General features: G+C 43.2%; 2 protein-coding genes and 1 long non-coding RNA gene across 4 annotated transcripts; 1 reads left to right on the forward strand and 2 right to left on the reverse strand.

Annotated features, from left to right (window-relative positions):
- Positions 1 to 456: 456 nt before the first annotated feature.
- Positions 457 to 9535, reverse strand: LOC140223690 (uncharacterized). The gene is made up of 3 exons (XR_011899094.1): positions 1136 to 9535; positions 841 to 1062; positions 457 to 725 (listed from the first exon to the last, which is right to left on the reverse strand). It is a non-coding gene; the product is annotated as an uncharacterized lncRNA (long non-coding RNA).
- A 4796-nt stretch (positions 9536 to 14331) lies between these two features.
- LOC117866533 (cycloartenol-C-24-methyltransferase 1) lies at positions 14332 to 23507 on the reverse strand. 2 transcript variants are annotated; one of them, XM_034750765.2, is made up of 14 exons: positions 23434 to 23507; positions 19882 to 20020; positions 18323 to 18422; positions 16669 to 16735; positions 16480 to 16553; positions 16270 to 16354; positions 15955 to 16010; positions 15803 to 15857; positions 15670 to 15717; positions 15479 to 15562; positions 15192 to 15392; positions 14982 to 15107; positions 14779 to 14876; positions 14332 to 14600 (listed from the first exon to the last, which is right to left on the reverse strand). In XM_034750765.2, the coding sequence occupies exons 3-14, from the start codon at positions 18403 to 18405 to the stop codon at positions 14519 to 14521; spliced, it is 1059 nt and encodes a 352-aa protein (XP_034606656.1). In that variant the 5' UTR covers positions 18406 to 18422; positions 19882 to 20020; positions 23434 to 23507; the 3' UTR covers positions 14332 to 14518. The 2 variants fall into 2 exon arrangements, with proteins under 2 accessions (XP_034606656.1, XP_034606655.1); XM_034750764.2 differs by lacking the exons at positions 19882 to 20020; positions 23434 to 23507 and adding an exon at positions 18664 to 18748 and having other exon boundaries at positions 14332 to 14398; positions 14471 to 14600.
- On the forward strand, positions 19852 to 23507 carry LOC117866534 (achilleol B synthase). Its single transcript, XM_034750766.2, has 5 exons — positions 19852 to 20038; positions 20371 to 20615; positions 21474 to 21483; positions 21602 to 21686; positions 22698 to 23507. Exons 1-5 carry the CDS (start codon positions 19865 to 19867, stop codon positions 23129 to 23131), a joined length of 948 nt encoding a protein of 315 aa, XP_034606657.2. The 5' UTR covers positions 19852 to 19864; the 3' UTR covers positions 23132 to 23507.
- Positions 23508 to 24445: the final 938 nt, after the last annotated feature.

The raw sequence follows: 24445 nt of genomic DNA on the forward strand, positions 1-24445 counted from the left end.
CCACCACGATCAGACCTAATTCTCTTGATCTTTTTCTCAAGTTGATTCTCAACTTCAGCCTTATAGATTTTAATGTAATTAAGAGCCTCATCTTTCGTTTTCAATAAATATACATAGCAATATCTAGACGCATCATCTATCAAAGTCATGAAATATCTTTTTCCACCTTTGGTCAACACACCATTCATCTCGCATATATCAGAATGAATTAGTTCAAGTGGTGCCAAGTGTCTCTCCTCTGCCACCTTGTGAGGTTTTCGAGGTTGCTTATATTGCACACAACTATGGCACTTAGAACCTTTGACAATGGAAAAATTTGGAATTAAACACAGGCTGGAAAGTCGAGACATAGAACTAAAATTCAAATGACATAAACGTGAATGCCAAACACTAGCATCACTCTCATTAATACCATCACAAATATAGTTCACAGATTTATTGCAATAATCTGAAAGGGAAAAGCGGAACAAGCCTCTGCACTCATAGCCTTTACCAATAAATTGTCCACTCTTAGACACGACAATTTTATTAGACTTAAGCACTACCTTAAAACCATCCCTACACAAAAGGGAGCCACTAACTAGATTCTTCCTAATAGAAGGGACATGCTGCACGTTCTTCAGTTGCACGATCTTTCCCGAAGTAAACTTCAGATCTACCATACCAACACCATGAACAGAAGCATGTGACCCATTACCCATTAGGACGGAGGAATCCCGAGCGACCTGGTAAGATGAAAACAAGGAGGCATCAGCACACACATGAATATTAGCACCAGTATCAAGCCACCAAGTATTAGTAGACTGAAACACTGAAAAAACAGAAGGTAAGTTACCATACCCACTATTTCTGTCTCCAGCACTGGTCACCATGCTCACAGACTTCTGTTGTGGAGGTTTTCTTCCTTTGCGGTTTGGGCACTTCTTTGCCCAATGGTCAGTAGAACCGCACACGAAGCATCCCTTGTTCTCCTTATTCTTCTTCTTCTTGAAGGTAGTGGACTGCTTAGGCTTATTGTTCTTGCCCTTGCCCTTGCCACCATTTGTTGGGATACGAGGTAGGCTACACTAGCGCAAATCAAAATTTCTACTGCGTAAAACCAGGAAGAACTGCCGTATAAGGATCACGGGATTACCACTCGACGCACTACTGGTGCGGAAGATGTAGATATGCGTCGATGCAGTGAAGACGATCACGTAGTCGTACGTAGTCGATCAACGTAGTCGATCACGTCAATGTCCAGCAACTCCTCAGCAGCTCGTCCACGTGCAGCAAGATCGCCCCCGGTGCCGCGGCTCGTCGTTGGCTCGTCGTGGCTCGTCGTGGCTCGTCGGCGGCTCGTCGTGGCTCGTCGGCGGCTTGTCCGAGTGCTGCAGGCGCAACACCTCCAAGGTATCCACACGTGCAGGGAGGAAGCGTCGCAAGCCGGACTGCTAGATCCGCAAGTTGCAACAGGCGAGGGCGTGGGAGGCGCGGCAGATGTGTTTCGCCAAAAAGTGTGAACCCTAGGGCGCCCCCACCCCTCTATTTATAGAGGTTCCTAACGGGCCTCTGGGTCCGAGGCCCATTAGTACTTCTAAACCTAATCCAACTCGGATCAGATCCGAATTGGGCTTCCAGCCCCTTAAGTGTGTGACCCTATGGGTTCGGATACGTATAGACATGGCCCGAGTACTCCTACTCGGCCCAATAGTCGGTAGCGGCCTCTAGCAAGACGTGCCAACTCCTATACGCACACGAAGATCATATCAGACGAACCATCACAACATAATATACATGTTATTCCCTTTGCCTCACGATATTTGGTCTAGCTTCAAGCCGACCGCTCTTTCTCGATCCTGTGATTCGGAATCCCTTTGTAGGTTAACTCTTAACCGTACGTAGCATAGCCATGCATTTTTGGATCCGATCACTCGAGGGGCCCAGAGATATCACTCTCAATCAGAGAGGGGCAAATCCTATCTTGATTGACCATGTCTCATAGCATGCTTCTTGACAAACCCGAAAGCTACCTTTATAACTACCCTGTTACGGCGTAGTGTTTGATAGCCCCTAAGTAGGTCGATCCACATCTTGAATACATGCGACAATCTCAGGTCTAAGGACAAAGCGTGTATGCTGTTTAAAGAGAGAACTACTTCTCGTGTTGGGTCAGTCCTAGCACATGTCTCCACATGTGTCCACATTATTAGTTCAACATCTCCATGTCCATGACTTGTGAAATATAGTCATCAACTAATACATGTGCTAGTCTAATATTCATGTGTGTCCTCACATGAACTCCGACTAGGGACAACTTTAGAATAACCATACAAGTAAAGAGTTTCACATACAATTCACATAATTGCAAATCAATTCAAGTAGCCTTTAATGGATATTCGATGAACATAATATACAAATCATGGATACAAATGGAATATCATCATCTCTATGATTGCCTCTAGGGCATACCTCCAACACCATTGCCATTGTGATGTGATTGGTGCACCATATTGGCACTGGTCTGACCCTCAACAGGTTTAGATCGTCCATCTTTAGCCTGAGCTTTCTCCTCAACATCAAGAGACGCAATCAAGTCTGAAACAGAAATTTCTGTCCTCTTGTGTTTGAGAGAAGTGGTGAAATCCCTCCAGGATGGAGGTAACATGGCAATAATGCCCCCAACCACAAAATTGTCGGACACGACAATCTTTAGCAGATCAAGTTCCTTCACCATGCACTGTAATTCATGAGCCTGAGCGACTACAGATTTTTCGTCAACCATCTTATAGTCATGATACTGCTCAATGATGTACAGTTCAGTGCCAGTATCTGAGCCACCATAGTTGGCAGTCAGATCGTCCCACAACTCCTTTGCGACCGTGTGATGAAGGTACACATCCTGCAGATGTTCTGCAAGTGCACCAATCACAGCGCCCAAGAAGATTGTGTTGGCTTCTGAATATTCTTTCTCCTTTTCAGGAGAGAGAACCCCTTCCGGCTTGCTATTGGACACCCAGAACACCTTCATGGCAGTAAGCCGCAGCGTGGCTTTCACCTGCCACCTCTTGAAGTGCACGCCAGCAAACGGTGCTGGCCTCAGTGCATCAAGAAATCCAGCCATAAAACTAAAGTGCCTATAATAAGGTTTTTGGATTGTTGGATATATAAGCACTTTTAGTTTTAATTTAATCTAGAAATAAATCATGAATACGATGAACAGATAGTAGATTAAACTAGACATGTCTACGCAAGATCCAGACAAGTCTATCATTGCAAATAGAATCACACATTCTACCATACTATCCAGTGCTATCAGACTGCAACAGATTATAATAGCTAGTATGGAAGATATAATTTGAGATAAGAGATCGTACTTTTCTTTCTTTATGAAGACCGGCTCCTGGATGACTACCGGGTACAGCAGGCGACGACGATCAGCAGCCTGACGTTGTTCGCGATGACGAGTGACGCCCGAGCGACGAAGAGGTAGACGAGCCGTGGTGAAGGAGTCGATGAAGAACTTGACGAAGCGGAGGAAGCGATCGAGCAGTCGCGTAGAGCGCTTCCCAAAAACCTTATTCGCCCTCTCCCAGTGCAGGATCGCTGAAGATGATGATTCCGGAGACCTACACTCCCAATCGCCGATGCACGCAGACAATCGGGATGGAGCAGATGACGGTGGCGGCGCAGCAGCGAGAGGAGGCAAAAACCTAACTAGTACAGACCACCTTAGGGATACCCTAACCTGGGGGCCTTCCCGTATAGTAGTCTATATTGCATCTTTTTTCATGAGGGAGGTGGTACATATATATAGGGAGGAAAAGCCCCAACACCCTCATCTATTAGCAATATGGGACTAATAGATGGTGTACCCCTCTTTACGCTAATTGGTCTTTGAGATTTATTTGAAATTCTGAAATTACTTATGGGCTAGGCCCACATGCTGCCTTTTTGCCATTAGCAGTGGTACTCGTAGCTGCCTCCTGCATGCCCTGCTGCCTCGTCGTCACTTGCGGTGGCGCTCCCCAACTGGTGGCGGCCCTTGTGGCTGCCTCCCCCGCGTCGTGCTGCCTCGTCCCCACCGGTGGTCCAGTGACTTTCCACAACATTGTTGGCTTGAACTGTGGTTGTTCCATGTTGCAGCAGAGATTTTGAGATGTTGCAATAGAGATTTGAAAATCTTGTTGCATCAGGTTGCAAATGTTACAATAGATTTTTTTTCTTGGTGTTGCAATATATTATTTTTGTTGATGTTGAAACAAGTGATATATCTTGTTATGTTAGGCTTTTTTTATGTTGCACGGGTGTTCTCAGATATTTCAATAGATGAATTGCAAAGTTCTAGTTCTAGGATAAAAAGGGGATTCGAGTTGAATGTTGCTTGGAACATCTTCATTTGTTGCCGTGGAAATTTATTTTTCTTAGAGTCTCATGTGATCAAAAGCTGTTATTTTTATCGTATATTTCTAGTTGTTGCAAAAGTTATTTTTTAAATATTGCAGCCTCTGTTTCTTCATGCTGTCACGGACCATTCAACGGAAAATTTCCAATCAGACGTCTGGCATAGCAGCGCTGATCTTTCATTGATGATACGTAGCATATACGTAAGTGCACAACATACCACAAACTCTACCACGTGTGTGAATATATATTTCATTTTCAACAATAAATTCAGGATTTGCTATATTTTTTTCACTAGCCTATGCTACTCTTTGTGCATTCTAATTTGTGCGACCATTTGTGCATTCTACTCTTTGTGCATTGGCCAGGGAGGGCTTACCTATGTCACCACATTCTAATGCGAAAATTAATGGTCGTCTCTTGAATTCAACATTGGAGCGTAGTGCAACTTAAAGTTTCAGTGAGAAAGTTGAAGTTCTCGTTGAAATGTACATTTTGGTATAAAAGTTCATCTCCATACGCCACAAGAAAATTTTAAGATTTCCAAAAAAAAAAGTTTAAGCTCTAATTAGAAATGTGAGAAAGTATTATTCATGTCGGCTCTCAATAAGAGTTGACACTAGATACCTTACATAATACTTGTGCTAGCTCTTGTTAAGAGCACTTACGTATTATCCGTGAGGATCATAACAAGAGCCACTACAAACAGTCCACAGGGTATAGTACGGATGGATAATACATTAGGAATTTATACATGCCTGCTTCTATTTTGAGTTAACGCAGATGACTTAACTATGCCAGCCCCAATTTCGTGGGTACAGATGACCCAACACGGATGAAGAGTTTTCTAGTAATGCAATTTAATAGTAGCTTGAATATGTAACCTAGCCTAAGCTAACAATGTCACCCTCCCTATTTATATTATTGAAAGCAAAATTTATGGTAGCAACAATACAGTGTTTAGTATTTTTCGTTGCATACGGCATCGAACAGCTGCATGATAAAGGAATTGTAGAGAAATTGACCTATTCTCTTGCCTCGAAAGTCTTCGGAGAAATTCAACTTTTACTAGTTCAAAGAACCTTTCAGTTCATTACCGCGTAGTCTTAACGTGGATCATGATGATGTCCTGGCCTCCTGGTTAACAGGATATCGCGTGCAGCCTTTAGGTGTTACAGATGCCAATTGAGAGGTCAAAAAAAATATTATACGTGTCATTACTCATTAGGCAAGAGCTTCTATTTATTGGGGGAAACTATGTTTGTACTCTTTTCGTTCTCAATTGTTGGCCATTTCAGTTTCGTCCTAAGTCAAATTTGTCTAGCTTTGATCAAATTTTTAAAAGGTATATTAAAGCCTACTTATCGTACTTTGAACTCGAGTGTTTCTCTGTCCTCTCACACCTGATTTTTCTGGCTTCATATGCCATCCTATAAAATTCGATTTGTGCTTTGTGCTGAGGTGGTTCTTCCCTAACTCAGACAGGTTTATTAAGGGAGCCGTCATGAGTCTATAGGTCACTTGTTGGCACGAGCCTTCCTGGCTTGCCCTGCAACAAGGAAGTAAAGAAACTGTTCTATCTTTTTTTTACCTGCACCGTGATTGCGGTTAATTTAATTAACAAGCATGAAGCATCTAACGAAACTCATGCTAATTTTTGTTTCGTATAGTTGTTCTATGCCTACCATGGACATTGGATTCCTTGTGATTGCCAGTAAGGTTCTATATTAGGCCTCAGTTTTTTTGGAGCACTTATATATGTTCATCATTCTATATAGTCGTTTAATTTGCCTGGTCTGACTACTTATTAATGTGATTCACATTTTTTATGATTGGAATATTTTATTCGATAGCGCCCTTTTCTTTTCACGGATATTACTGAACCGGAAGTTGAAATTAGAGTGTAAAGAATACTATTTATTTGTGAGCTGGTGATGGTGGTCCTCAGATCAGTTTGCCGCTGGGATTAGAATAACTAGCATACATGTTAGTTGGAGCAGCAGCGGCAACAACATACGGTGATGGGGGCGGTGCAAAGGAAGGAGATTGAGAGACGGAGGAGGCAGCAGATGAAGGCCCTCTGCGCGCAAGGCTCGCCTCGCTCATCCCCAAACAACACTATCCTCCCTCGATGGTACGTGCAAGTAATTTATCACATGAATACTATTTTCTTTGAACTGTCAAATCAAATGCCTTTGATTGAAGATATGTTTTTTTTTGCTTCTGTGTATACGGGATCATAACTGTTTTAAGGCTCTAGAACTTCAAGTAGGCTCAGGAGAAAAGGGGTGCGCCACGGGAGGCAAGAATGAAGGGGAGATTTACTCCCGGTTGGTATTTACAACCGGGACTAAAGGGGAACGGCTAGTTCCGGGGTGTCAGTGGGGTGACCCTTTTGTCCCGGTTGGAGGCTCCAACCGGGAGTAAACTTTCAACCGGGATAAAAGGTGTTCCTTTTTGTCTCAGTTGGAGTTTTTAACCGGGATAAAAACTCATCCCCCATTATATACCAAGACAGAGGCATTTCTTCCTCCTCCAGCCCGAACCAGTCCACCACAAAGACAGAGAGCTGAGCATCACTTACTCTCCGGTGGTGCCGAAGCAAGGGAGGTGCTGCCCGAATTTTTTTCCCTCATTTTCATGGGAATTTCACTCATCCAAAGTGTTGTGAAGGTTTGCTACTTCATCCTCGTGTTACGCTTTGATTTATACTTTGGAGATGGATAGTTTATTTGCTAGAATGTGAAGTAGAAAATGGAGAGATATTTTGAGCTAGAATGTGAGGGAGATTGATGTGTCATATATAGTATGTATCCTTGAAGTGGTTTAAGAATGATGCTACCCTTGTCTAGACAGTTTATCTTATCAAATTCAATATGGTTTTTCAAATCCATACTTGTTAAACTTGCATACCGTGTTCATCTCGGCGAGAATGTTCTCTGCCGAGCAGCAACATATATTAAGGAGGAGGTCCGATTCTATGAAAAAGAGTGGATACGGACATTGTGGAAGACCGTGTCCCCTTTTTTTGTAGAATCGAACCTCTTTCATGACGAAGTGCGGTGCCGCCCAGTTGAGAACATGCTCGCTAGATGATCACGGTCTTCAAGTTCAACAAGTTCTGCAGGCATACCGTGTTCATATCGGTAAGCATGTTCTCCGTGGAGCAGCAAAGGACGTCAAGGAGGAGCTTCAATTTTACGAGAAAGTGCGGCAATAGACATCGTGGAAGACTGTGTCCCCTTTCTCATAAAATTGAAGCTCTTACATGACGAAGTACGGTGCCGCCCAGTTGAGAACATGCTCGCCGAGATGATCACGGTCTTCAAGTTCAACAAGTTCTGCAATACTAAGGTAAGAATTTTTGTACATAGATGGCTTCTACTACTGGAGGAAGTGGCGATGGTGGGGGCGATCTTCGTTCCTCTTTCAGCAAGGGGAAAATCATAGTTGGCCCTCTGGATAAGTCGAAGAAAATGAGCATGTTGGAGAAAGCAATGCTTCGTTATTTGCAGAAACGTCATGAAGAAGCTATTGCGGCGGGTCAGGAACCTCCTTTTGGTGGTCGTTATGCTCCACCGTCAGTCCCGAATGTTTCACGTCCACTTAGTACTACCATTTCAGGCGGCACAAATAAACCACAGGGTGGGTTGGGTCAGTGGAACCTTCATCTTCACCGTCCAAGGATGCTTAAAGTCCTCCTAGATAATAACCAGTGGATGGCTTATCGTAGTGTATCATGTTGTTTCAATCTTTAATTTAAATATGTGTATTTGTATCTATATATAAATTTTTAGCATTATTTGCACTACAACGTTTGACATGCTTTCAATCGTGAACCCATTTCCATGTGTAATCAAGTTTCAAGTGTAATCCATTTTCACGCGTAATCCATTTTTAATTGTAATCCATTTTCATGCGTAATCAATTTTCAGTGTAATCCATTTTCACGCGTAATTCATTTTCAATTGTAATCCATTTTCATGCGTAATGAATTTTTAGTGTAATCCATTTTCATGCGTAATCCATTTTTAAGTGTAATCCATTTTCATGCGTAATACGATGCAGGTGGACCGACAATGGATGTATAATGCAGACAGACGGAGCAAGGTGTTTATTAATGCGTAATCCATTTTTAAGTGTAATCCATTTTCTCGAAGTGGCCAAAGCGAACAAGCTAGAAAATGGGTTCGTATGTTGTCCATGCTTCCAATGCAATAACAAGAAGGTGTAACAACCTGGGTGCTTAAATTTAATCGTAAGAACAAGTCCTTTGTGCTTAAAGAAGAGCTTTGGCAACTTTCAGGCAAGTGGAAGTACCATTTTTCCCCTCACAAGAAGTCCATCAAAAATCCGATATACCAATTTGTGTTGTTTTGTCCAAAATCCAGGTCAAAGTCCCCTAGTTTGTTCAACTCAGCCTCCTTTAGCAATTCCGGCTAAGTTTGGATCAACCGACCTGGCACCTTAGGGCAGGTTTATCTTTTGAAAGTTGAGCAGAACAACAGAAAGTCCCTTTGTAAAAGTTGGAGAACTAAGTTCCTACAACAACTTTGCTAATTGGACCTTGGTTCAATTCACCTCCAAAGCTTCCCAGATCTGCAGCTCAAGTCAGTCGTGAACCCTAAAAACCAGCCAAGCAACCGTTTTTCTCTAAGTCTCGGAAACCGGCGTTCCTCCAAACTTTGGAGCTTTGAATCTCCAAATCCACCATGTTTTTGAACTCGATCAAATTACAAAAGTTGGACCTTGATCTGTGTACTACAACTCTTGTAAAGGGAGTCAACGTGATGCAGTTTGAAAATCGGGAGATCAAGAGGCTTGAAGATGGACCCGGGAAAGGATCTCGCGGATCCGTCGGCCAGACAGCGCCAGAGCGCGTGTGCGCCATGCTCCAGAGTGCCACCACCACGTGGGTGACCTCGCTGGCGAGCGCCGCCTCGCCCAGTCACTGGCCACGACAAGATGGGTCGACACACCTTGCTCCCCAGTCGCGCGCGATGACATTCCGCAGTCCTCAGCTCTGTCCCGTTTTGTCTCGCCCGGGGCCTCGCCGATCGCGCCAAGCGCACTGCCCACAGCTTCGCCGTCGCCCCAGCCACTTTGCGACCGAAGACCGGCCGCTACCACGGCGGTGCCGCCTCGCCTCCTGTGCGCTTCTGCCCCACCCGGATCCCCGGCCGCGCGCCTCAACGCCTTCCAGCCCTCCCATCACACCCCAATCGCGCTACCCGCGCGCGCCCCATGACGCTGCTGCCTCCGCCAACCGCCGCGCAGGCAGTGACAGCTCCTTCCCCCACCTCGCCAGTAGCATGTCCCGGCAGAGCCACTAGTCACGCGCATGCTCGCGTCCCACCGCTCGCCCTGTCACCTCACCTGCAGCGCCCTCCCTGCAGTGCCCTTCCCTCCCTCCTGTCCGCCAATGGTGCCGCCGCCATTAAAGGCCGCGACCACACACGTGCATAGACCTAGCAGATCCGCGTGCCCAGCAAACCTGCTTTGCCCCCAGCCCCAAATCCTTGCTGCCCAACCAGGGCAAGATTTCGTCCGAGCTCGCCAATGGAGGCGACGACCAATCGCCGCCGCGACAGAGCACTTCCTCTCCCTCGATCTTATCCTCTCATTTGCTCGAGCTCGTTTTCTTCCTCCGAACACTTCCACACATCTATAAAAAGGTACCGAAGCCTCTTACCGGAGTTCCCTTTGCCACCACCGCCATTGCCGCACTACCTGCTCTGTTTTTCTCCACCGCACTCACCGCCGCACTTGGAGCTGCCACTCAGGCCAACCCCGCACCGCGACTCCTTCACCGTCAGCTTTGCCTTGGTCGCCTGGAGCTCGCCGACCTCCTCAAGGAGCCTTCGAGGCCCCTATCTCACCGGATCGCCGCCGCCCGAAACTTACCGCCTTCCGCCGTTCCGCCTCGGCTTGTTTCTTCCCAACCCCGAGACCTCGTCAATAGGACCGGAGGTGAGCTACCGACCCCTTTCCAGCTCTTCCCGACCCTGAGTCATCCGCGAAAGTGACCGGACCTTGTCCGCCTCGCCCGAGTGCTGTCTGCCTCGCCCGAGTGTTGTCCGCCTCGGCCGAGGGCTCGGTTGTGTCTTTTCTTTTGACCAAGGGTATCTGTGTTAAATTCCGAGGACTTCTCATTGTAAATCTGAGGATCCTGGAATAGTTATTCCTTAAGTCTAAGGGTTAGATTGTAAGTTTTCCCCGATCTGACTCTTGTAACTCGTTTTAAATTGACAGAAACTTGGAAAGTACATCTTAAATCAAGGAAAAATCAGAAAAAATGTGAAATCACTTTGGTTGGAATCCTGGTTCTGAGTAGAATCCAATAAAGTGGGTTTCGCACCTTTCCTCTAGTTTTGCTACAGTTTTGGGTTTAAATCCTTGCAAATACTGTTGAAATCACCGTCTAAGTGTCTTACCCTTGCATTGCATCTCATGTAGAGTTGAACTTCGCTAACGGCACATACGAGCTTCACCCGGTGCCCGAAGAAGGAGCCGTAGCTAAGCCGCCGCCTACAAGAGTCGAGCCCGTGCACGCCGAGGACCAGTTCGCTACTGCCTCGCTTGAAAGCAAGCCCCGGAGCATAACCCGATTTTTCTAAACTTACGCATGCCTTTTGTTGTTATGTGTGTGCATTTACATTTACAGGAGTTGTTTGGAAACTCTAGTTGCATAATCCTAGGTTACTTTATTCTGAATACTAGTATGACAGGATCTCGAGTAGCTGCTTTGCTTAAATAGGACTCGGTAAAAGTCGAGTGATTTCTTGTCACTCGCGAGTTATAGGAATTGCTTGCTTTCTTTTTGCAACAACTATAAGGATGATGGACAGGGCAGGGCTCTGTGAACTATTTTGGTGGTCGATGGATTGCCCCGTCTGTCTACATGAAATTGGATTAAGGTCGAAAAGTGATGGTGTTCGTGATCAAGTGTTTGAAAGTACTAATCTCATACCTAGTATGGGATGGGGAAGCCTAGTACCTGATTGAACCAGGACGTGAGCGGTTCATTCCACTGTCTCTGGAATGAAGTTCTCTTGCGATTGCATGTGGTGACAAGTGCGGTCATAGAACGGCAGAGGTAGGGTCTGTGGAGCCTTGTACCAAGGGAAGTGGGCCCGACACAGGTCTGGGAATTGATGGGGATGGCCGACAAGTGAAGCGACCCTTCGTGGTGCGCGGATGTTGTGAGATTAGGTTCACCATGCATGGTTAAGAAATTCGAATCGGTTCGTCTGCCTCTCACAGTTTGGGACTACTTGATCGCTATGCTACACTGAGTAAGAATGAAAGATGATGACGATCTAATAGGGTTATTTGTACTAATTGCTTGGAAAACTATGCTTGTTTAATATAGCTACTAACTTAGAATGGTGAACAACAGTAGAACTTGTGGCTAAAATATTGAAAGTAAGGACCTACACTAGTCGCTTTTGGCAAAACAAACCCAGATCGCATCATCATGGACCTGGGCTCAAATTTCAACAATCACAAGTTCTGGGAGTACTGTGAGAACAATGGGATTGACGTTAGGTACGTATCTGTCGCTCATCCGTAGGCCCACGGCCAGGTTGAGCGTGCCAACTGGATGGTACTTGAAGCTCTCAAGAAAAGACTACACGATATTGGTAACACCGAAGGAGGCAAGTGGCTCAAGGAGCTACCCAATGTCCTCTGGGGCTTTGCACACAACCATGCAAACCTACAAGGCACTCGCCCTACTTCCTGGTCTACGGATCCGAAGCCGTCCTCCCTACTGATGTCACGTGGAAATCTCCAGTAGTCGAGCAATACGAGGAAGGTGCAGCTGAACAAACAAGGCATCTTGATATAGACAACCTTGAAGAAGCTCGCTATGAAGCACTTGTCCAGTCAGCAAGATACCTTGAAGGAATCTGCCGCTACCACGATCTCAACATCAAAGAACGTTCGTTGAACACAGGCGACACGATCCTCAACCGTATTCAAGACACTAAGGGGCTGCACAAGCTAAACTCGCTTTGGGAGGGGCCTTACATCGTCTCCAAGGTCTGGACCTGGGTCGTACAAGTTCCAAACTCTCACTGGTGAAGAAGTCGATAACTCGTGGAACATCGAACACTCGTGTCGATTCTACCCATTGTCTACATACTCATGTAAACTAGCCATCGGCCACGGTTGTATAGTTACAATCTAAATAAAGCATTTTTTTTATTATTTGTCACAAAAGACTAGTCTCTGCCCACTCGCAACTTGTGTCCATAAGTTTGCACACTCATCTTTCAGTTTATTCAACTCATTAGATAGCAGCAACTTGCGTCAAAGCAAGCCTGTGCATACCATCTTGAGCTATTCAGCTCCTTGGACAAATCTGTCCATTGATGGTCTTCGCAGATAGAAGACGTCAAACTACTTGGGAGTTACCTACACTACTCGAGTTCTTATCTTGACAAGTCTATCTAGTCGCAGCTTGTAATAACAAGTTTGCAATTTTCAGATCTTCGGAGCACAGCACCCAGACAACCCAGATAGGTTGCAAAGGTAGGCTCCAGACCATGAAGTCCTGAAGAGTCTACTCGACTGAAGAGTTTGACTACCCAGATACATGAGTACTAGAGCTCCACAAACAGGAGTCACATCCTAAAAGATACTCTATAGTGTATTTGAAGAGGCTCCTAGGAACAGCCTTGTGCATGGACACTCACGACTACCACACGAGCAAACATCTAGGTAGTCCGTGAGATGCAGTGAACCTAAGGAATTAAACAAGTCGACAAGCAAGCAAAAATTGCGACAAGACATCAAACAATCTGCATTAACATAACTTGTTTATATTACAGACAATTGTTTTTTTAGATCACTCAAGGTCTATCTAACCGGCTACTTCTTGAGCAATGGGAGCCATCTCCTCCAAGTACTGCTGGAACTGCTCATCAGAGCAGTCCTCGGTAATACCTTCTGCCATAGGTGCCAAGTTGGCTTGTGGGTAGAACGATTTCACCATCGCCAGTAGTTGCTTAGAGATGGACTCCGCAGTCTTCTTCACATAGTTGGTAAACTTCTCGAGTACTCCCTTGAGTATCTCCACCAAGGGTCGGGGCTCCACGCCTTCCTCCGGGGGCTCCACCATGTCAGCAATGGGTTGAGAGTGAGAAGTGGAGGGAGGGAGGAAGTGAGAGAGGCGGCGGCCAGCGCCGGGGAGGGAGGGGCCGGCCGCCGTCGCCGGGGGGAGCGCTAAGAGTAGAGGGGAGAGGGAGAGGGCGGAGAGAAAGGGAGAGGACGGAGTCCAGGTAGAGGGAGAGGGTGAGTTCGGGAAGATAAGATGGGCTAGGAAGATAAGATAAAATGAGTCCAGGCGGAGGAGATAGGGATGGGTAACCCTCTTTAGTACCGGTTGGGAGAGCTCCAGTCGGTAGGTCACCCATTAGTACCAGGTGGAGCCTCCATCCGATACTAAAGGCCCTTAGGCACATTAGTATCGGGTGAAGGCTCCACCCGGTACTAATGGGTGACCTTTAGTATCGGTTGGGCCTTTAGTATCGGTTGAAGCTCCCAACCGGTACTAAAAGGGGTCACGGGGGGCTCCTGGGGAACTAGCCATTAGACACGGTACTAATGCTCAGATTAGTACCATGTCAAAAACCAACCGGTACTAAGGGCTAGGATCAATGCTCAATTTTTCAGCAGTGCAGTTCAATCCAAAAGATTTGTTTTAGTAATTCAATCCAAATGATTAATCTGATAGAAGAAGCTGGGCTAGCGCAGGCTTCCTCGGATCTCAAACATGAGTTAGTTGCAATTACTTTATTTAATAGCACCGCAAAAATTCTATCTCGAGGCCTCATGCCCTAGTACCATATTCAGTTTGACCCAAAATCCTAAGCTCCTAGAAAAATATGGGTAATTCACTTACGCTTCAAACTGTTCGAATACTCCAAATTGTGGACAAGTAACTGGATTAAGATACCTTTATTGCAGATAGTCAATACAGTACACGAGCTCTTTGAAATCAACCCAGCAACTGCGTACGACAACTCTTCAGTTCAACAAAGGGTTCGGTTATTCTTAGATCCTGATAAGTACAAACACTCACTGTATGTAACTGGTAGCTGTGAAGCTGGGGCACAACCATGCCAATATCTCAGAGGCTGCCATTCAGAATTTCAGTCTCCTTGAGAGGTTTGCGGCCCAAGATAAAGAAATTTGCAGTGAAGATCCCTTCCCTGAAATCATGTAGCACCTGTCAGTTTCATGAAATTTTTATTTGGTTAATTGTTTTTGTTTTTATAGAGGACAATTTGGTTATTTACTTGTGCAGCACCAATCAGAAAGTGTTTGCTGTCATTGGCCGTCGCTAAAAGTCATATATTGGCTCTCTATAAAAGTGAAAGGTGGACTTACCGGCCGCCCTTTAGAAGGCCTTCAGAGGCACTCTGAAGGAAGTTGTAGATTTCCACGCTGCCTGCTGGAGCAATATGGAGAAACTCTAGTATATTGACCTAAGAAAAAAGGATTAGTGCACACGGTTAAATGCCAAAGACCAAAAACGGTAGATCATGTAACTAAATAGGAAATTATCTTAAAGGATATTTATTTAGTTTTACAATTGCACGAGTCATGATGCGTCCAGGACGTGTGCATTGGAAGCTAGTCAATGACAATTTGTTGGGATCCATCATCCGGTACCATGGGCAAGGAAAATCTTCAGCAAGATCCTTTGCGAAGATGACCTTTTTCAATAATAAAGAGACAAAATCATTCTAGTTGACATGGATCTTTGATGGTAAAAGTATCTGGATGATAGAGTGTAGTACCTCGAATCCTGCATCATTCATAGCCTGAACACATTGGCGAGTGGTACGAATGTCAGGTAGGCCATCGCCAAGCTCAATCTCAGCCTTGATGGCCAAATGTCTAGCATTGCTTGGATCAAACCAGTCGGTCAAGCACCATTCATCTAGTGCAAAATACTTCCCAGGTTTCAGCACTCGATAGATCTCACTGTAGACGCCTTGCTGCAATAATCCGGACGAAAAATCATAATCAACAATACATACGTATTTTCATGATTTGGATAGAATTATGTTGCACATAGCCATACTGCATCAGGTGCATGAGGGGTGGCCTGTAATGCGTAGGCCGCCTCAAAGGTGTTATCAGCGATTGGCATGTTCATGAAGTCCCCCTGCAATTACAGAGAGGATATATAAGCCATTATTGTCTCTCCTTCGCTAGCTAAAACCAACAAATGCAACGAAGAAAACCATAAGAGAACTACAGATTGCAACATACCTTCAAGAAGCAGCATTGCTCACTTAAACCTGCTGAAAAAATGAGCTCCTGCAACAAAAATGTTAAGTGCCAAGATGCTAAAATGCAATAATCGTTTTCTGTATTCCTGGAACAAAATGTTTCATATATATACCTTGCCCCTTGAAATTTGGTAGTCGTTGTTGTTCAGTCCAGTTATCAGTGTTGAGCTACAATAAATATGTAGTGTCAAAAATTCATATGCTCAACGTGATTTCCATGTTTTAATTAATTTAATGGGCAATGAAACTTCATTTTGATCATTACCTAAACCGGGCAATTTCTATTAAAGGTCCCCCAATTCCACATCCCACGTCTAGGACCTGCCAAAAAAGATTTTATTATGTTATCATGGACGATATTCTAATTACTAAAAGAAAAAGTAAGGGTTTATACAAGGTGTTTAGACTTTTTATTAACTCCATAGGTTTCATAATTAAGGCTGTATATTTCTGGTAATAGAGGGAAAAGCAAGTGCCCCTAGACTTTCCTTGGAATGTAACACCTATCATTTGAATCTTTTGCGATGCTACTCAATATCCTCTATAGTTAATTAGACAAACAATTTTGTTGTCCACCAACCTTCATTCCCTTCCTGAGCCCAAGTTGTAGTGCAATAAAATGCTGGTGACGCTTAGTGCATTCGCGTAAAGTCTCACCCTGCCAACTGAAATACAAACATGGGATCGCAGCAGGTGAATTACTAAAAATGTGATGATAACTTGGCATCAGGAATAAGAGAAACGGGTTGCGCTTATGTCAATATTAACTAGAGCGAGTAACGTAGCTGACCCGCCAGCAAAATGGAAGGAGTCGCCCCATCCATATTCGTAGAAGCCAGTGGCAAGATCATAGTACTTATTTGCCTGATTCATTCAACAGGAATTGTGCATATACGATTTTGAGTCCAAAACCATAATAAACCATTTAAGGAAATAATAATTAACTAATTAATGTTGTTGAATGGAAATTGAAATCTACCAAATCAGCATAATTTGACTTCCTTAATTCCTTTTCACCTCCATGTAGGTCGTGGTACTTCACATACCTGATAACAATTAAGAACTCGATCATATAATGTGCTAGGTATTCCCTCCATCCGAAAAGTGTGCCCTTTTAGAAAACTTCAGACACTATAGTAGTGGTGAAAATGTCTATATTGACCCTAATAACTAATACTAATTTTGATTGAAAAACTTGTTGTTTGTTTAGTTTTCTGGATCCTAAATAAATTCACGTGGATTGGAACCAAAGAAATAACATCAATTGATCATTTGATTAGCTCTACGTGCTTCTCCATATGCTTTTTATTATTGGTGTAAGTGTTGCTTTAATTAGATAAGATTTACTAGGAGGTAAAAGGGCACTCTTTGTGGGATAAATTTTAGAGTATAAAAGATACACTTTGCGGGACGGAGGTGGTAGGATGACTAAAATGTATGCAAATTAAAGGCAAGTTGAAAAACTAGAAAAAGGAAATGGTTACTATCATTAATATTATCATTCTCTAAAGCCTGTAATACATTCATGGGTCCCAAGAAGGAATAGCACTGTGAATATGTGTAAATGCTACAAATTTGTCCAGAACATCCTTAGCTAGCGTCCCTATCAGGCCACCTACCCATCCATCTCAAAACTTAGCAACAAATTTCGAGCCCTCTTTTCTTATTGGAACGAGCCTCAGTGCACCGTGCAGCCGTCCTTCTGCTGTTGCTCCCGGAGAAGAGAGGTTAGGGGTTGAGTTTTCAGGATTAGGATTGGGCCACCGGAATCAGAGAAGGGTAGGGCCTAAAGGGATAGCTTTGGTTGGCGGTGGCTAGTGGTTGTTAGAAAGAAGAAAAGAAATAGACAGACGAAGAATGAAGAAAGGGAGGTGGAAGACCAACAGTACAGTGTGAATGCTAACTCCAACCTCTCAATGAGCGCCGAGTCAGAAACGTGGGTGGGACCAGACTGAGCCTTTGGCTTCATGGAGGTGTTCGTGACCCTACATAGCTAAACAAAATTTTGGTCATGTTAAATAGGCTGTCATTTTGTATATGGCTAAATTTGTTGGCTTAGTCCTTAAAGCTTTCAGTATGACCACGCTCCTTCACGAGGCCTCGGCAAGTTCTGGATTCGCCCCAGTTTTTTTTTGTCAATCCAGCTTTTTTTTCTCCCATGACATGACAGCAGCGTATAGGTTTCTGAGGATTTTTATTTACAATGGTTGGAAAAAATGAGAGCCATACATCTTAGCTTATTGATCAAGCTGTGGACACTACCAAGACAGCCCTTAACCCTGGCAAAGGGTGTGCATCGAAGACCCACATGAGTGTATGTGCAACTAGTCTGAATTTGAACTGTCTATTTCTGCTCTACATGGACCATGAGTCCTTTTATCATTTTCTAGAAGGTTGCAAGATATGCCAAAATTATAACATGCTACTAAGGTAACAAATTTTAATACCTCCATAGATATAGATTATAGCGTCTCTTGATACTGTTGCAAACCTCATTAACAAATTTAAGTAACTCGGTGACAAGCTAATGAAGTTTTAAAGTCTGATATTTTTTATTAGAAAATAAGACAAGGAAAGCAAATTAACCAAATTGTTTCACGGGTGAATGGATAATGAAAGAGAGAATAGAATACTGATCAACGGTCGATTTGACATCCTCCTTGCGAACAGACCCTCCCATGCCACGAGCAAGATCTAAAGTCCCTGACTTTGCCATTACTTGGCGATCTTGTTCTGCCAAGAAAATTATACGAATTATAAACAACAAATAATTATGAGGTACATGCATGAAACTCCCAAGCCCGATTTAAAAGAGTTCCATTGTTTCACATCTATCACTTCACAGCCTAGTCCTTCCAAAAACAATTTCTGACGTAAGTGTACATATGCATGTAACCTTAGTAATTTTATTCTGTTTCGATGATTTTTATTTGACCCATTACTGTAGCAGAGTAAAAAACAGTAGTTTAATTACCTGATTCTGGAGTAGCCTGGTTTCTCAATACTCCTACAAGGAAGTTTTTCTCGACGAGGTGCAGGCTAAGATGGCTCTTGGGAGTCTATTTATAGAAAGCGACAACCACACTGCTCAAAAATGTCCTATATTTTCACCCAAAAAAAATAGTAGGGGTTTTTTCTGCATCCTTACAGTGTCATCTTCAACCGCGTGGCTAGCTCTTATTTGCTAATTTATTGCCAACTCATCTAATAGGATAATTGATGACATGTAGCAGCTAAGAGCTAACTGACATGCGGCATGGCCTCATCGGAAACTCTTAAATTTTGCCATTGATCACTAATTATAAATGCCAGCAAACACATCGCAACTGCCGACACCCGAGTCATAATTTTCATTCAATTCGAAACTGCCGGCACATCGCAATGGAGGGGTGCATGGTTGCGATATGGGAGTCGAAAGCAACGTTACCTTGCATGAATCCTAAAAAGAAGTCGCACCCATGCAGGCACGAGCAACCATCCACCCACAACAAAGGATTAAAAAGACAGTGAGCAGTAGAGAGCATCAATAACCCATTCAGCTCCATGACCTATCCGAACGATCGATACCATGCAGGACAAAGACATCACCATGGCTTATCCACAAGCGCTGAAACGACCAATAATACTTTGTTTGACCGTTTCTGCAAATCATAACTTAATACGACGGTATTAATTAGCATATCGGACGGAGTCTGCCCTTGACACATCTCTTAGGCCCTGCTTTCCTATCCAAACACTTATGTTAAAAGTAGGATGTTAAAGTTTAACACCCCATTTTTCATAAACACATGGAGGGGGTGTTAAAACTTGCTAAAGGTGTTAGAAGTGGTCCCCTCCACTTTTTCCCAGGTTACCCCTTCTCTCTCCTCCCTCTCTCTCCGCCGGCCATAAATGAGGGGGCAATAGAGTCATTTCCCACCAAAGGTGTTAAAGTTTAACACATCATCCAAACACCCAAATGTGTTAAACTTTAGTACTCTATTTGAGAGTGTTAAAACTTTAACACTTGTTAAATTTTAACATAGGGTATCCAAACAGACCCTTAGTTAATCGAACAGTTGCCGCAATGAATTCCTACAACCACCCAGGTCAAAGATCCCAGCTATATAGTGAGGTACAAAATCATCATATCATTTGAGAAAACACATCAAATAAGCATTAAATAGGTAGCAAGCATGTGGAGGTTAAAGACCTCACAGGGAGGGGGAGAGTGGATGCAGACATTGAGTGGCTTCCATGGCCGGCAGGTGTGGGAGTTCGACCCTGACGCCGGCACGGATGCGGAGTGTGCCACGGTGGAGAACCGCTTCCGAAGGAAGGAGTCGAACGACCTCCTCATGCGCATGCAGGTATACATCAGCATCGTCACGTTACATGTATAGCTCGCATTACATTGTTACTACTACATTCTCAAATTGGCTTTTTTTTCATTCGTTTGACTATTTATCTTTTTTCTACAAATATTTATGCAATAGATAAACCCACAAGTTAAATCTAACTGTACTTATTTTATATTATTTAACTAATATATTAAATAAATATTGTTGGTCACCGTTTCAGAAAAAAGTCAAGGTGTCATGTATTTAATAACGGAGAGAGTATTCAAGTAGTCGCACGTCCCCATCGAGTCATGCACGCGGCACACGACTATGATATGCGCGTTTATTTGTGACGCATGCAGTTTACGGGACTGAAACATCTTGACACGGACATTCCCGCCGCCGTGAAGCTGGAGGACGGCGACGAGGTGACGGAAGAGGTTGTGCTGGCAGCGCTGAGGCGAGCCCTCGATCAGATGTCTTCCCTACAAGCTGACGATGGGCACTGGCCCGGTGATTACAGTGCGATTATGTACCTAATGCCATTCTGCGTTCGTTCTTCATGCGCCGCCTGCATCTTCTTGCTCACTGGGCTCTGCTACCTTACGTTTCTTTTTGCTTGACGTGCAGGTTTTCGCGCTGCACGTCACGGGGTCAACAGATGCTGTCCTATCGACCGAGCATAAACGAGAGATTTGCCGTTATAATTACAACCACCAGGCAAGGCAACGGTACGCTACTAAAAATAACAGCCTGCATTATAGAGTTCAGAAAATTAAAGAAACATAATACATCTATCTCTCAAATAATCTGATTAATGAAGTGCAAACTTCATAGCACTAACAAGCATAACAATGTCGGTGCGTAGAACGATGACGGTGGATGGGGCTTCCGTGTTCTGGAGGAGAGTGCCATGTTTAGTTCCTGCGTGAAGTACGTCACCTTGAGGCTTCTCGGAGAGGTGCAAAAGGAGGAGCATGATGGGCTAGCCAAAGGACGAGCCTGGATCTTATCCCATGGCACTGCAACTGCAGCGTCACAGTGGGCAAAGATATTACTCTCGGTATCGTTCTCTAAGAATAGTAAATAATCGTTGTTATATGATCATTTATCCAATTCTGAAATGATTAAAACGCTAGTTGCCGAACATTTAATTTCCCTCATTACCATACGACTAGAAGTGTTTGGTCACACACACCGTGGTGAGACTTGAACCTTTTTTCTTCTCCGCTGAACATTTTTTTCTCTGATGAAACAATGTTATGATTGAAAATAAAAATTATTTTGCAGAGAAGAAAACAATGTTCCATCAACAAAACAAATGTGGGTCCTCATCATGAGGTGTGACAAAACCAATTCTAGTCACTCACGCACGCACACGTGCAACATATAATATCCCCCGTGAACATTTTCCATACAAACTTTTTCAATTTGTATGTTCCCCTTATTATAATACTTTTCATAGTATTGGTGAGGTGTTATTTTACTTTGCTGGAAATTTTCCTCAAAATAAATTTTCTTTTAGATGATACACATACATATTTTGAAGTTTCACGTGGAACTGAGCCAAGCTTTCTATTTTGTTAACTTAAGGTTATTGGTGTATACGATTGGTCCGGAAATAATCCAATAATCCCTGAACTATGGTTACTCCGACGTTTTCTCCCAATACATCCAGGTAACTTTTCACAATTCCTTCCAATGTCAAGTGAGCTTTTTATATGCAGCTAAACATATTCCATTACATAATTGATGGTACAAAACCTATTTAGGTTCCAGCGAGCGACATGTCCTGAGAGGGCAGCTTGATTAAGGATTTCTAGAATTAATTCAGCTTGCACGATAAAAAGGTCTATATCAATTTGTATCTTAGTATGATCTACATTTTCTAATGTTTCTACCCTTACCTGACAAAGTTTTGCCCCGCATTCCTTTTTTGACATCTAAACATGGCAATTTTAGAAAAGATAAATGACAAAGATATGCAGTACACTAAACAAATGACTTGTAAATTTGTTGGAGAGAGTAAACTTAATCGGCAACTTGTTGGACCCTCTCACATGGCTCACTGTCTAATTTATATTGGTACGCATTCTCATGCATTAGAATCTGAACCCCAATAGTTGGAGTCCATAACTTCATGATTCCAGCAGCATAGTAGTTGAGAGGTGGTTCCTAGGATTAGGAATCTTTATAAAGGACAGATGTATACCCTAAACTAACCATTGGTCTTACATGGTGGCATGATGCTTTCTTCTAATTAAGGGAACCTTAAGGCGTAGGAATGAAATTACTGGACCGTGATATGTGGGGCCTCCACAATGTAATGATATAATATGCAACATGCAAAAAAAAAATGAACTTCAGCAGTTATTAAGAAGTTGACCAAATGATGCTTTTAGATGAAGTACTCAGTCTCTATGCTAAATAGGGTTGCATATAGCCATTAAACTCACAAACATCAAAATAGGTGTGGACTCCAGAATCTGAGACCTAGAAGGTGGAATTGTGGATTAAGGGATAAATGTTTTTATTGTACGCATACACAAGGAAAAGCGAGTAGTCATTCAATTGTAGTTGCGGATTTGATATGTACAGACTTAAGTGCTCAGTGTTTAGTACTAAATATAAGCTTATGAAAATGAAATTAAAATGGCCCTCAAAATGCTATAGTTTGGTATTAAGTGAGATTCCATTTGCACAGGGCGATTTTGGTGCTTCACAAGGATTACTTACATGTCAATAGCTTTTCTATACGCCAAGAGATTTGTGGGTCCAATTACGCCAACTATATTAGCACTAAGGAAGGAGCTCCACAGTTCGCCATACGAAAAGGTTGATTGGAGTAAGGCTCGTAATACTTGTGCCAAGGTTTGTAGTTACCTTCCTTTATTCCAAATGATTATTTTTACTCCATTTACTAAATGCACGGAATTTACAAAATATCACAAATTGCGTATTATCACAAGATATGATTTTCTTTACACATTTTCATATACATTATCAAAACTTTATTCCCTCCATTCTCTTATGGTAGTACTATTTCCTCATAGCACAATGATCAAGGAAAACCATCCTACCTATCATCCTACTTATAATCCATTTAATCATGTCACTAACTAAGCCTAAGCAGTTCATTAAAGGCTAGACTTATTGATACCCATGTAAAGCCAATCTTGGTTGGAAGAATGAAGAGTCACACATCAAACACGAGACAACCATTAAGTGGATGGATAGTTGAACTAAAATAAGACTATCAATAAAGAATTTTTCAGATTTGGAAATATGATTATCAAAAGGAACGGACGGACTATATAAAATCCTCAGAAGGTTTGCTCCGTTCACTTCGAACTCACTCGACTCTGTTTCAGTGATTTTTATTTGACCCATTACTGTAGCAGAGTAAAAAACAGTAGTTTAATTACCTGATTCTGGAGTAGCCTGGTTTCTCAATACTCCTACAAGGAAGTTTTTCTCGGCGAGGTGCAGGCTAAGATGGCTCTTGGGAGTCTATTTATAGAAAGCGAGAACCACACTGCTCAAAAATGTCCTATATTTTCACCAAAAAAAAATAGTAGGGGTTTTTTCTGCATCCTTACAGTGTCATCTTCAACCGCGTGGCTAGCTCTTATTTGCTAATTTATTGCCAACTCATCTAATAGGATAATTGGTGACATGTAGCAGCTAAGAGCTAACTGACATGCATGGCCTCATCGGAAACTCTTAAATTTTGCCATTGATCACTAATTATAAATGTCAGCAAACACATCGCAACTGCCGACACCCGAGTCATAATTTTCATTCAATTCGAAACTGCCGACACATCGCAATGGAGGCGTGCATGGTTGCGATATGGGAGTCGAAAGCAACGTTACGCTGCATGAATCCTAAAAAGAAGTCGCACGCATGCAGGCACGAGCAATCATCCACCCACAACAAAGGATTAAAAAGACAGTGAGCAGTAGAGAGCATCAATAACCCATTCAGCTCCATGACCAATCCGAACGATCGATACCCTGCAGGGCAAAGACATCACCATGGCTTATCCACCAAGCGCTGAACCAATAATACTTTGTTTGACCGTTTCTACAAATCATAACTTAATAAAATTTCGTCCGTCATAATAAAATTCTCCTTATGGATTTACCACCTCGTCCATCAGGAATCCAATGAAACTTTCACATATTGCCGCTACTCTTTCCTTCTTCAAGAGTCCTTGTTGAATATTTAACATCTATAATTTGGAAATATGTGAATGTTACACAAACAATTAAATATAAGGAGCTAGAAAATAATTAACTATTAATAGTTTTATTTTACGTACTTTAAAGTTGTGCGGCGTCATCTTTAGTCCCTTGGGTCCCACAAAACTGTGCATGTGTTCACAAATGTAGTAGCCACATAGATTATTCCCGGGTTCCTGTCTTAAGCAATTCA

This window comes from Setaria viridis, chromosome 8 (genome assembly GCF_005286985.2).
Source record: "Setaria viridis chromosome 8, Setaria_viridis_v4.0, whole genome shotgun sequence".
NCBI lineage: Eukaryota > Viridiplantae > Streptophyta > Magnoliopsida > Poales > Poaceae > Setaria > Setaria viridis.

Bases quoted from the DNA above. Each gene is read 5' to 3' on its own strand.
- LOC117866534 (XM_034750766.2), top strand. From the start codon at position 19,865: ATGTGGAGGTTAAAGACCTCACAGGGAGGGGGAGAGTGGATGCAGACA. The intron at 20,039-20,370 runs GTATACATCAGC...TGACGCATGCAG, and splicing joins ACCTCCTCATGCGCATGCAG to TTTACGGGACTGAAACATCT. The intron at 21,687-22,697 runs GTAACTTTTCAC...GTATTAAGTGAG, and splicing joins TTTTCTCCCAATACATCCAG to ATTCCATTTGCACAGGGCGA.
- LOC117866533 (XM_034750765.2), bottom strand. From the start codon at position 18,405: ATGGCAAAGTCAGGGACTTTAGATCTTGCTCGTGGCATGGGAGGGTCT. The intron at 16,554-16,668 runs GTAGATTTCAAT...TGAATGAATCAG, and splicing joins AGTCAAATTATGCTGATTTG to GCAAATAAGTACTATGATCT. The intron at 15,858-15,954 runs GTAATGATCAAA...TATTTATTGTAG, and splicing joins ATAGAAATTGCCCGGTTTAG to CTCAACACTGATAACTGGAC.